This window comes from Schistocerca nitens, chromosome 3 (assembly GCF_023898315.1).
Source record: "Schistocerca nitens isolate TAMUIC-IGC-003100 chromosome 3, iqSchNite1.1, whole genome shotgun sequence".
In the NCBI taxonomy this organism is placed as follows: domain Eukaryota; kingdom Metazoa; phylum Arthropoda; class Insecta; order Orthoptera; family Acrididae; genus Schistocerca; species Schistocerca nitens.
The window spans coordinates 469,367,678-469,381,168 of NC_064616.1; the positions used below are offsets into that span (position 1 = coordinate 469,367,678).

Genomic DNA, 13,491 nt, shown 5'->3' on the forward strand with positions numbered 1-13,491 from the left:
TGTACTAAGAAGCTTTGCCTTAAATGTTTCTCTTCACACTCATTTACATGTGTTTTCTGTGATACAAACTGGTCATCTCTGTAATAAAAACTGGTGTAACTGCAAAAATCTGCATTGTAATAACAGTTAATGCTTTGATTGTAATTGTCATGATAATTTAACATTTGACTAATTTGCGTACATTCGTGGGCATTTTACAGTTTTGTCCCCTTTTCTAACATACCTTGGGTGGACATTGAATCATCTGATCATAACCTTAAAATTGTCTATTTCTCAGCACATGAATCCCATCAACAATGCCTTTCTAGTTCATGAAATCGAAGAGTTCTGGTTAAAAAGTGTTCTATGGGGTGTTAACAATATCATTTAGAAGTTTCAATAAAGTACTGGTCTCTATAACAAAGGAGATAAGAATAATAAATTAAACTTTTGAAAAGTACACAAAGTCAGTCTCATTTAATTCGGAATAACAAAACTAAATTCTGAGTAACAAAATTAAATAGCTCTTTGAATAACAAGATAGTACACCAAATCATGAATTGTGGAAACAATAGTGCACAGTAATGTTTTGCAACAAATGATGCAATGGGAGTCAAATGCCACATTTTCTCTAGATTTTTACAAGAAATTTATCTCTCATAACAGTTACAAAAGTTTGGCACAGTTTACAACATACTGTTATTACAGACACTGACAATAAGAAATAAATACTGACACATTATAACAGAGATAAACATTATGAAAAAATGTTTTCCACCATATGTGGAGCAGACACCATTATCTGCATTTAGTAGCAAAGTCCTGGGTAGTTTGTTGGTAGTTGCGATAAAACTTCTCCTGAAAGTTTCTTGTATTCCCGTGACATCAGCTCATGTGTTGTCTGAACCAGTGAATCAATGTCTTCAGGTTTTAAACCAGCTGTTGGTATTGGAGGCAATGTCTTTATGATGACACGACCTGAAATATTTTTCAGAAAAATGTCATATGACAAAAAGGAAAGTACCATTACTAAATAATTTTATCAAACAGTAAGTCATGATTTTTCAGTGTAAGCTTAATTTTACAATTCAAAGCAAGAAGCTGAAACAAAGATTTGTTTCTACAACAACTAATTGGTTGAAACAGTGATGGAAGAGTGCGACACTAACATTAGAATCAGTACTTTAAGAATAATGATTTATTTGTCTGAAATTTGGAAAGGAATTGCTCATATCCTTAATAAAGCAACAAGTAGGAGTGATTCTGGATGTTACATGTGGCATATGGTGACATGAAATATGGTTAATTAGAAGGGTAGTAAATAATGAACTTGCAGAGTGAATGGTCAACAGATACAATTTACAATATTTTGTGGTATCAGTTTGATTTGTTTAATTAATGATGGTACACAAGTTTTTCTAATATGCTAAAGAGGTTCTTCTGATTTATTACCACACAGAAGATACAGCAATAACTGACAGATATGACACATGCCTTTAAGGACAACTGAATAGAAAATGTGAGGTCTGGATTGCTTTCAACACAACATTTTATCACACCAACAAAGATCCTTTGACAATCAAAAACTAAAGGATAAACATTATGAACTACTCTATTACCAGATTTCTGCCTATTATTACAAATTATTACAATTTCAGAAACATCCTAGAATGGCAGTTCAGGAATTGAATCTAGTCACTGGGAAAAAGGTGACAAAATAAATGGGAAATATCACAAAAATTAAATCTCTCTCTCTCTTTCTCTCTCTCAGACACACACACACACATACACACACACGCACACACACACACACACACACACACACACACAAACAAACAAACAAACAAACAAACAAACACTGTTAATTACTGTTAATACAGTAATTTTCAATTTAGCTCTCACACTTCCATCCCATTATAGATGGACAAATACACAAGTTTTGTGTATAGATTTCACTGACTGCTTTAATTCAGTTGATCCACAACTTTACACAGCTTTGATCTTCTGAAATGTCACACCAGCAATTTAAGCCCCTGTTGACAGTTACTCTCTTGATAATCTCCCACCTAACTTGTGAAAAAGAATTTGCTCTCTGACTCATTGTAGTGGAGCACATTCATGTTATGAGAATGATCCAAATCCACAACTGTCCTTTAACAACTCTGTTAATTTTTATTTACCTTATGCACTCAGTCCTACGTGATCACTGATCTGTTTTTTGGACTCCTTCTACTTGCTAATGGAATTTCTTTGGACAATCTTCCTGTCCACACTATACTTCCACAAGATCCAAAGCTATATATTACACTCTAACATGAAAAAAAGGCACACCATGAAGGAGTTAGGCTAATGGGACTGAAATTGTTAGATATTATGTACTTGTACAGAAAAACAAATTATTACAATTTCAGAAAAATTGGATGATTTATTTGAGAGAAAGAGCTTCACAAATTGAGCAAGTCAATAGTGCATTGGTCCACCACTGGCCCTTATGCCTGCAGTTATTTGGCTAGGCACAGATTGACAAAGTTGAGGGATATCATGCCAAATTCTGTCCAGATGGTGAGTTAGATCATCAAAATTCCAGTAGAAACTCCATTCATAGCAACATCCGGTTCACCATGGAAACAAAGAAAGATGGTTGTTTGCCTTTCTTGGATGTCCTGGTTCGAAGGAAGAATGATGGTTCTCTAGGGCGTTCAGTTTACCAGAAGCCCACTCATACTGATTTGTACCTGCAAGCATCGAGTTGCCATCACCCATCGCAAACCACGAGTGTGCTTAAAACACTTGTTCATAGAGTTCATACTGTCTCAAACCTAGATAGCTTACCTCAAGAACTCGCATATCTAAAGACATTATTAAGTGAAAATGGGTATTCTATCTTGTAGATTAACAGGCACTAACAGTTAAAACTAAGAAGCAGGAAGTGGATAGAGAGGAGAACATGCTGGAACAATCTTTAGCTTCTCTTCCTTTCGTTGGCAACACTTCATTTAAAATAGCAAGAATCCTCCAAAAATTTAAGGTAAAATTGGTTTTCCGCCCACCATCAAAGATTGAGGACCTTGTGGAATCAGTTAACAACAATGCATTACTACGAAAGGCCGGAATATACAAGATACCATGCCAATGTGGTATGGCTTACGTAGGTCAAACCACATGCACTGTGAAAGAATGCTGCACTGGACATCAACATTACACCCCCCTTTTGCAGCCAAGCAAGTCCGCTATTGTTGAACATTGTATTTCTACTGGACATTCAATGGAGTATGAGAAAACAATGATTTTGTCCACAGCAATGTCTTTCTGGGAGTCCATTATTAAAGAATCTGTAGAAATACGACTGGCAGAAAACCTGTTGAACCAAGACAGCGGCTACCATCTGGACAGTGCATGGAATCCCATCATCTCCATGATTTGCTCTAATTGAAGATGACAGAGTGCACTGACAGCCCCGGCAAACAGCAACGCAGAGGGCGACTGAGTTCCGCTATTCCACCAGCGAGGGCACTGCCGGTGGGCAGAGTGGTCCATCTATCAAGTTTTGATGCATGCGCAGAATAGATACAGCGTGCTATATATTGTAGAATGGAGGAGTTTTTTGCCAGTCTGCGATGGCTCACCTGAAGATGACTGGCAGGTGCCCAGTTGAAATATCGTGCGAGGTATTGAACGATGACCAGCTGCAAGCCCGAAATTTGTTTGAACAAAGAAACTGTTTCATTGTTAGTAAAACATATATTGTTCTAAAATTATCATAAGAACTGTACTACAGGAATTGTTACAAAATATTTAACATCAACAAATTAAAATCTCAACTGATTCAAGTCATCTGTAGTGTAACATCATAAACTGCCTTGGTTTTCTTTCTTCTGGAAGTAATTTGTTTAACAATTATATCTGCAACAATTAGTTGATAATGTGAACTGACAGCTCTTCAAAATATTAGTGATTTGAGCCATTTTTGGTGTGATTCAAGTGCTTAAATTTTGCATGTGTGTACTTTGGACTTTGCGTTACATGCCCTATGTTCTCTTGTCATGGCTGTGTCTGCTTATTCACTCATTTGCAGCTAGGCAGGAAGGGCTGTACAAATCAATTGTTTAAGTGGTTCTTCAAGTGGCAAAAATGAGTATCTTTAACATTTTTCAAAAAATATCTGAAATGCACCTTAGTAGCTAAAAATTTTGCAGTGCATTTCTTGTGGTGTATTCTTCCTGTGTGAAAAATTTCTGGATAGGTTTGAGCATGTCAAATTCGAGAATTTGCTTGACAGACTTCAGATGCCCCCCCCCCCCCTCCCTCCCCCTCCAAATAATGGGATATTGTTCTATATGTTGATGTATTTTAAAAGATTATGGAAACTTCCCGTTTTCCTCAGGTGTAGCTGCTTACCTGCTGTGTCTAACAGGGTGTCAGTTTAGGATCTACCTACCATGTATTTCTTAAGTATTCCCTGTTGCTAGACCCTTCTTCAATCCTTTTTTTTTTTCTTTTTTTTGCTTAATGTGTTCAGACGTGTGGAGACATTCCTATACATATTTTGTTTATATCCTTGTGCCTGAGAATCTTTGAAATTGTGGTGTGTATTCAAACTGCAAATATGTTTCCAGACTGAAACTTCCATTATGAAGTTGAATGCATGAGGTGTGGCCATAAAATAACAGGACTGATGCTGCGACAGAGTAAATACGCTTGTGTCAAAGATGAATACTCAACAGCTGTTAAGCATGAAGCCTTCTCCGTCAGATGCAGCATCTCTGGTATCTGTAGACAAATTAATGTGGCAGTGGCCTTTGTTTGTGTAAGAGCTGTAGTTTTTGTTTTTGTTTTTTTTTGTCAGAAAAATGATAAATGTAACAATAGAGCTATGCACTGTTTGAAATTTCACATGAAACTTGGAAAAACTGCTAATGAAATCTATATTTTACTGAAAGAAGTGTATGGCAAAGACTGAATATTATTTATTGCAATTTGTGAGTAGTTCAAGTGTTTCTAAGATGGCTGAAAAGATATTGAAGGTGACTCACACCCAGGATATCCTTCAATATCAAAAACAGATGAAAATATCAAAAAGGTAGGTAATCTGATTTAATGTGACCATTAGCTCAGTATTCAATTCATTGCTGAAACTGTATGAATTGCCAAAGGATGTGTTCAAATGTGTGTGAATTCCTAAGGGACCAAACTGCTGAGGTTATCAGTTCCTAGACTTACACACTACTTAAACTAACTTATGCTAAGAACAACACACACACAGCCATGCCCAAGGGAGGACTCGAACCTTCGGTAGGAGGGGCCGCACCGTTCACGACATGGTGCCTCAAACTGCACAGCCACTGCACACAGTAAAGAATGTGTAAGGCGAGCTTTACATAACCAGTTTAAAATAAATCAACTGCATGCGAAATTGTCTTGACTGAACAAAAAGAAGCTTGTGAAAATGCTTGTACTGACACTTTGAATACCATTGAAACTTTTCCTAATTTCTTGCCAAGAGTGATAACATGTGACACATCTTAGTTTTTCACTTATGATCCAGAAACTAGATGCCCCCCCCCCCCCTGGACTTTATGGGAATTAGGTGCCAACTCCATAACTCCATCCAGCAATCTACCAAGGCCTTATTGCTTCCATATCATGCTGCGTTGCTGCTATTGTCCATGCCAAAGGTGACCATACTGGCTATGAGGTAGGTGATCATAATGTTCTGGCTGATCTGTGTGTATTTGAAATAAAACGTTTTTTAGAGCAATAGTCCCATTATTTTATAGCCACACCTTCGATATTGCAATGAAACTTTCAAACAGATTAAATCAGTGCACCTGATCAGAACATAGAGCTGAATCTTTGACTTTCATGTACAACACTTTGCACCAGGCTATTTCATCTCTGCCCCATAGTACACGGGTGCTCGGAGAGCCTGAAGCTCATCCACAGGGTAGGCAAGGTGGTAGGCTTCCTGCTAGTTGGCCCTATATCATCATGTTCCTGCCTTGTTCTGTCCTGTGTAGATCTCATTTCTCACCTGACATAATTAGTCTTTTAAATAACTTAAATATTGCCACAGGCTATCAGGTACACAGTATGACATAGTGCTTAGCATTTCTGGTTAGTGTACTATGGGTCACCACTTCAAACTTGACTACCAGCAATTATTTGTGTTTAGTATTTGTCATTGATGGAATGTTCTTGAAATATGTTGTGTTTATAATCTCTGCATATTATAGAATATTTGGTGTTTGTATAAACAGCTGCACAGGAGTTCAGTTCTTTTCTGGCTGTATGTTGGTTTCAGTGATAAATGTGCTTTCAGTTCTAAGTGCTGTGCTTCACTGACAACTCTGATTTCGGATTTGGACTTGAGTGTGGTTTCAAAATGACATTATGTGGGGAGATGCCAGGTACTTCAAGACGAAATGGCTGGAAGGATTTGACTGAGTCACCAAATGCAGCAGATGGGATGGCATGATCTCTTTTATGAATGTGTACTTCTTTTTGGACAGTACAGCCCAGCAGTGGTTCGAAAGCAGTGAACTGAAGCTCAATAGCTAGAGAAAATTCCAGGCCAAACTGAACAAAACATTCCACAACAACCAGCAGAAACTCCATTCAGCAGAAGAAAAACTGAAGAGCAGGGTCAAACATCACGATGAAATGACACAGTCATACAAATAGAATTTTTGGCCCTTTGCAACATTGTGAATCCAAATAAGACAGAATCTCACATTTTATGGAAGGAGTCACAGAAGACAAGTACCAAGCAACTGTGAAAACCATGGGAGACTTAACGGAGGAGAAACTGACCTGAGGAGAATTCCAATTAATTAATGGAACACTGTTTATGAGGAACTATGATCCAGGCCCTTCTGGTAAATGATGTCACAACAGCAGAAGAATTCATCAAGTGAATCTTGCATATTGAAGAAATAACAGAAGAATTCATCAACTGAAGTGTGCACATTGAGGAAATACAACAGAAAAAGTATTGGGCGAGGGAGGTATGAGCCACTCCCAAATGTGGTCCCTATGACAGCTGTTGAAGATCGCCACCATCACCTCACTTTTCACATACATCAGCTAGTGACAGAAGAGATGCAGCAGTATACAGCAGCCAGAAATGTTGGACTGAATACAAAAGAGATAGTGGTTATTAGCACTCACCCCATATGTCATGAGGTAATAAAGAATTTTGAAGACGAGGTACTTCGATCTGTGGTATCAACTTCTCTACAAAGTAAAATGCCCCAGAGAAGAACAGACATTTGGAGGACAGAGGACAACATGCTGGTCTGTTTTCATTGTGGATCTCCTGGACATGTTGTGCACTACTACAGGAAAATAAGACAAGTTCTTAATGACTGTTATGCCACAGGGTGCCTTTGTCAATGGCCAACCTGTCTGGGCAATAGTCAGTTGAAAGGCTTATTTTTTTTGTAATACTTGATGCTTATCAGTGTCAGATAAAGAATAATATGTTCCATGATACAAAAGTGATTGCACTGATAGTTGTAAATGGAAAATATGCAAAGCTAACAGGAACACATATTGGAAGCATGACTATCAATGACAGAATGCAGCCTTTCAAATTTGCTGTTTTAGCAGAATGCAGTCATAACATTATTCTCAGATGGGACTTCTTGCAGGGATCACAATCTATCACAGACTGGGGTAGATCAGAGCTCCAGACTAAAAAATCTATTCCAGCTAGCACATATAACAAAGGCAGCTTTGGATGACTGTTTGCCATTGAAGACATTGTTATACTGCCATCATCAACAAGATGAGTTGCAGTTATCAACTGTCATGCTTAGTTTAACTGTGAAGCTTTTGTTGACTGTAAGTTGTTATTGAGGCTTGCAAAAGAAATCACATGCCAGTGATGATCATACGCATTGTAGGTGGTCAAGGAGAATCTTTGATCACTATCTGTCATGAGTGGCAACAACTCATCACTAAAAGTTTTTGCGTATGGACAGCTGAACCAATCCAGCAAGGGCAGCTTAGTGTCAATGATGAAAAATTGTGCTCCGCTACCACGAGAGACAATGAAGGGAAAGAAGGTACTATCGAACTGCCTATAGAATCTCATTTGATCTAGGAATAACCTTGGTGAGTGAGACCCATTCTGTGACAATTTATGCAGGATTTCAAATCCAGAGTGGAGAAGAGAAAGACCAAACAACCCATGGTACAATATAGTATCAATGCTGTGGATCATCTAACAGCTATCCAGCATTCATAAAGAGTGTCACTGGCTAAACAATGGATAGTCTTGGAGGAAGTGGAGAAGATGCTGCAAGATGAGATCACTGACCCTTCAGGGAGTCCTCGCTCCTCTCTTGAAGTCCTTGTGGAGAAAAAGTATGACACATGGCATTTCTGCATCAACTAGCAATGAAAGAACAAAAGCACAAAGAAAGGTGTCTATTCATTGGTGTGCATTGGTGACACTCTAGACTGCTTAAAGGAGCACAGCATTTCTCAACTATGGGCATATTGAACTGTATTCAGATTGAAGGTCTCTGGCTGAGTCCAAAAAAGTGCCTACTCATTGTCCTAAAAAAAAAGCATGGGGCAGCTAATGAATGGTGATGGAGTCTGTCACAATCCAGAGAAAATAAGAGCAATCACAAATTTTCTGACTCCTCAGTATGTTCATGATGTGAGAAGCTTTCTCACAATGTTCTTGTACTTACGTTGATTCATAAAGGATTTCTGTACCATGGACTACTGCAGGAAAGTTTTGAATTTTCCTGGAATAAGGAACAAGAAAGATCTTTCCTTGTCTTTGAGGAGGTGCTAACATCTTCTCCAATTCTAACATTGTATGATGAGAATGCCAAGATGGAACTTCATGCCAACACTACCGACTTTGGGAAAGGGGCACTTCTAGTCAAATTCAGGAAGGTGCAGGAAATGTGATAGCTTCTGCTTCCAGAGTACTCTGGAAGTCTGAGATGAACTATTTTACAACAAAGAAAGAGTGCCTTACAGTTATTTGGGCCATTTATTTGGCAAACCGATCACTGTTGTGATGGGCCACCTTTCTCTCAGCTGGCTGACTAGCCTGAAGGATCCATCAGGCTGACTGGCAAGATGGTCATAGAGACTTCATGAGTACAATGTCTCAGTAGTACAAAAAATGGTACAGACACAAAGATGCTCTCTGTCTTTAAAGGAATCCTTTAGTGGAACACAGCAATGTGGATGAAATTTCAGCAGAGGGAAGATCTACTACTGCCGAAAACCACAGAAGACTTAAAGGATTAGGAACCAATCAAAGGAGAACTCCAATTAATTAATGGAAAACTAAGAGGAACTATGAACCAATGGGGCAGAAATGGTGCTCATCAACCCAGCTTATCTACAGCTAGTTGCCCAAAATATTTCCGCAATGCTCCACCATCTTTTCACCTTCGCAATGGTGTTTGAGATGCCATAGAAATCTTCACTGTAAGAGCTATGTAGGATTGTGACCACTTTGTATACTGTTTGTAAGGTAACCTGTTTCCTTTAAAAAGATAAGTTATTTAGGTCATGTATGTTGTGGAAAGAACTTCTAGAAGTTACATCATTTGGTGTGGTGGTACTAGAAGTGTCGCACTTAGTGGTATTTACAAATAATTCATTTAATACTTCTGACAATATTGGAGTTTATTGTCTGTTTTTATGTTTCCCTGCTATTGTGTTTATTACCTTATAGGCAGATCTGCATTTGTTGCTGGAATTTTCAATGAAAGCATCATTAGCTCTCTGCTTTGCTATCTCTGTTTCAATCCTGTACTTATTTCTGGATTCTTTGTACCTCTGCTTCAATTTTAGGTTACCAGTTTCAGCCATTTTGTATAGGGCAATGACAGTATTTCTCTGGCCATGCAGTTCAGGTGTGAACTTGCTGTTCTGCTTTTTTTTCTGTTTGATGCACCATCTAGTTTCACCTTTTTAGTTACTTGTGGGTAACATCTTTGAACTAAGTTTGTTAGTACGTTAACAAATAAGTTAAAAGTGTTATCATTGTCTTCACAGTTATATACTCTACCCCACTTAAGTTCTGATAATTTTTGCCTTAGCTGTGTAATATTGTCTGGATATAACAGTCTGATCCCTTTAATGTGTTTGGGTTACTGGACAGTATAGTTTACACAGCTGACCATCAGCCATAGGCCATAGTAATCAGACAATGCTGGATATACCACTCCATATGGATATCCATCATCTGTCAAATTGGAGATTATATTAACCAGGCACACATCTAATCAAGTTGGCTCATCATTCACACAGTGCAAGTTGTTGGATTTTAGCAGGTTTTGAAACTGAGTGACAGTTGGGGTTTTATGTGTGATGTCAATATTAATGTCATCAATGTCTTATGGTGCCTGTACTGTGCCAGCAGGTACTTATTTAGAGCCTCCATTTGATCAATAAACTGATTAATATCAGAGGTTGGGGTGTGATCGATAGAGATAAGCACTATGTTTGGTTTAGGAAATAATACTGCAACAGTTTCAAAAAGTTGTTCCTTCCAAAACTGATCAGCTTTCTGTGTTATATATTCATCATTAAAATTACCTCCACACACTTGTTTTATGGGTTACCAGAAAAACATTGTACAGTTTCCTTAGAGTTTTGAAATAGGGTTTCAGGACATGTATAACCCAGAAAACAGACTGATCATATGTATAAAAACTTTTTCAGCTTCACAAGATACTGCATCTTTGGAAACGCAGCTAGAAGTGACTAATTTACAAAACCGCACTCTGCATAAGAACAGGTACTCAGCAGAATGAATTTCTTGTCATGTTATTGTGATATACATGTAAAAATGTTTCTCAAACTACACAGAAATATGAACAATATCATCTACATTTGAGTCAACATTTCATTGTGAACACCTTTTTATGACAAGAAAAAGTAAAACTATAGAAAAATCCCACCTTCACAATCCAGTGATGAAAAGTATTCTGCATCTCATAATCTGACACCAAATATTTCATCACTTGCGAATAAAAATAAATGTCATATTACATGAATATAATAAAATGTTAATGTTTTACTTTGGTTATTCTTTTGTTAAATATGTTCTGATACAACTGTATCTACTTTGTCATCATCTCCTCAAAAACCACTAATGTTGTGGGTAAGTGTTGACAATCCATGCATAAGTTATTTACCTGACCCTGTCCTGATTTTGTTTAAATCATTTCAGACAAATGTTTAGATGGTTCCTTCATGATACCAAGGCCAATTCCTTCCACCACCTGCATCCAGTTCATGTACTGCAATTTTCTCTAATGACATTATTGTTTGTTGGATGTTAAAAGCTAACTTTCCTTCTATTAAAATTACTGCCATCTGTTCCTCCTTTTCTTCTTCTTCTTCTTATTTTAAGGTGTTAAATACAACATAATTTCAATGTTTCAGGATCTTCCCTCCTACACATCAGCTACCAAATCTCATCTGATATTTCATATTTGCAAGTGAGGTCTCATAATGAACCATTTCTTCACAACTTTAAATTGTTTTTGAAGTTATAGGTGTGTGCAAGTATTATCTTAAATTCTCAAAAACTAACATCATTTTGAAGAGTTTTATTCCTGAAACATTTGGACAGATTTATCTAATATGTTGTACTATTTTCTCTAAAAAATTTCCAGCTATGACATCAGAAGTGAAGTAGATGGTCAAAGTGTTGAGGTATGTGTGGTACTCCTCACTTAGTGCACTTCCCCCAAAAGTGGAGTGAGAGTAGGTCAATTTTATTTATAACTCTGTGGAAATAAGAAGCATTAAATAACTGATGTCCCCATTTCAGAAATTATAATGAGATCAGCACCACCCCTAAAAACTTAACCATAGGAGAAAACTATGATATCTGATTGTCAACACAATGTAAAACTCCTCGTATAAAATGTGCTCTACTATCTAAAGATGAATGTCGGTATGAAACTTATAATGGTTGTATTTTAAATAAATATTTTAATTAATGATGGAAGTTTTAATCTTCAGTATGAAACCACCTGTATTTTGAAACAGCCATGGTCTCAATAAGACAGTAATATGATGAAAAGAAGAGGACCTGGTGATGTGTTGAAGCTTTGAGTTTGTTTCTGAGATCGGGCTGGATGGTTAAATTGATAGCACACCATCTATGGAAGGAGTGGATCTGGGTCAAATCTCAGTTTAGGACAAAGTTTTAAATTTTCATACCCAGTTAAGATCATGATAAAATACAATTTTAATTTACCTTATCCATTTACTGAATTGTGTTTTCAAGCAAATAATTTGTGTCAGAATACAGAACTCCAGTTTGTTTATTAAAGATGAATACATATTCTGCATGGAAATTGTTTTGTGTTATGTTGTCACAGGCACAAATGACAGTAGATAGATGAAAGAGTTGAGTGTAGATCTGTTATGGCTGTTGAATACACTACTCAATAAATTTAGGTAACTCACTTAATGTAACACATATATTTTCCATTTTTTTGAGACAGTAGCTAAATGAGGTAGCTGCTGCTCATTTATGAACTTGACATGTACACATTAAGGATAATCATATAATTTTATTTGGGTTTTCTTGCTTTTAAAAATTGTGTGGACTAGTGACTCATAGTTAACAAATTACTCTAAGACCAAACATTATCACTGAACATTTTTTGTTGCATTAATCAGATTAATTACATTATAGTGTAAATAAATGAAGTTAGTTAAAAATTCCTTACCATCATCAAAAAATTTCTTCTGTACATTGAGAAAGTAATATGGTGAATATACAACTGGTATCAAAGGAACTTGCATTCTTATAGCTGAATGGAATGCACCCTTCTTAAAAGGAAGCAATGATCGTCGATCTTTATTACGAGTACCTTCGGGAAAAACCCAGAGTTTGATCTGAAAAAAAGAATAAAAATATGCTGTAATGCATTTAGGATTTCATTTAAAAAAAAGCGTGACAGCAGTATACCTAATGAGCTCTTTCTATAACATCTGTCACTGTATCTCCTACTATAAAGCAAAATATCCCTACTGCAAAGTCTCCATCAACCATATACTTTCCTGCCTTCACCTTTCCATTTCCCCAACAAAAACTAATCCTTTTATTCAAAGTTAATCTCTGTTGAGAGGACCTCCATCATAATGTCTTCACTTTATCACTGATACTGTTGTTCCTAATGGAATGGAATTCACTGGGTAATGTTGTGCTTAACATACCCTCTACACTGCGAGTGATTGTCTTTTTCATACCATTGTGCATCTTTATGTAAATTGTGTGTACCATTGAAATCAATAGGTACCTTCTTACCAGGAGTTGAAATGTATTTTGTTAAATGTGGCATACTAAATTTGATATACCATAAATTACTGGGTCATTTCACCAAATGAGAAATGTGTGCATGATTGACAAATTCACTATCCAAAATCAGATCAGAGTCACTTTGTCTATTATCAGTGATTGAAAAGATGGATATCAAAACATGTTGTTAGCTTCAGTAAATAGAATTTATT

At 36.8% G+C, this 13,491-nt stretch overlaps 1 protein-coding gene across 3 annotated transcripts in view; it reads right to left on the bottom strand.

The window, feature by feature from the left end:
* Positions 1 to 475: 475 nt before the first annotated feature.
* The window catches only part of LOC126249625 (1-acyl-sn-glycerol-3-phosphate acyltransferase alpha), a 716,534-nt gene continuing 703,518 nt past the window's right edge, over positions 476 to 13,491 (bottom strand). For 2 of the 3 annotated variants that reach the window (XM_049951298.1, XM_049951297.1), the window contains 2 exons: positions 12,708 to 12,876; positions 478 to 957 (listed from right to left, as the gene is read on the bottom strand). In XM_049951298.1, coding sequence (XP_049807255.1) covers positions 788 to 957; positions 12,708 to 12,876 — 339 coding nt within the window. In that variant the 3' untranslated portion in view covers positions 478 to 787. Of the gene's footprint in view, positions 958 to 12,707; positions 12,877 to 13,491 lie in introns of all 3 variants that reach the window. The other variant, XM_049951296.1, reaches the window with a different exon arrangement.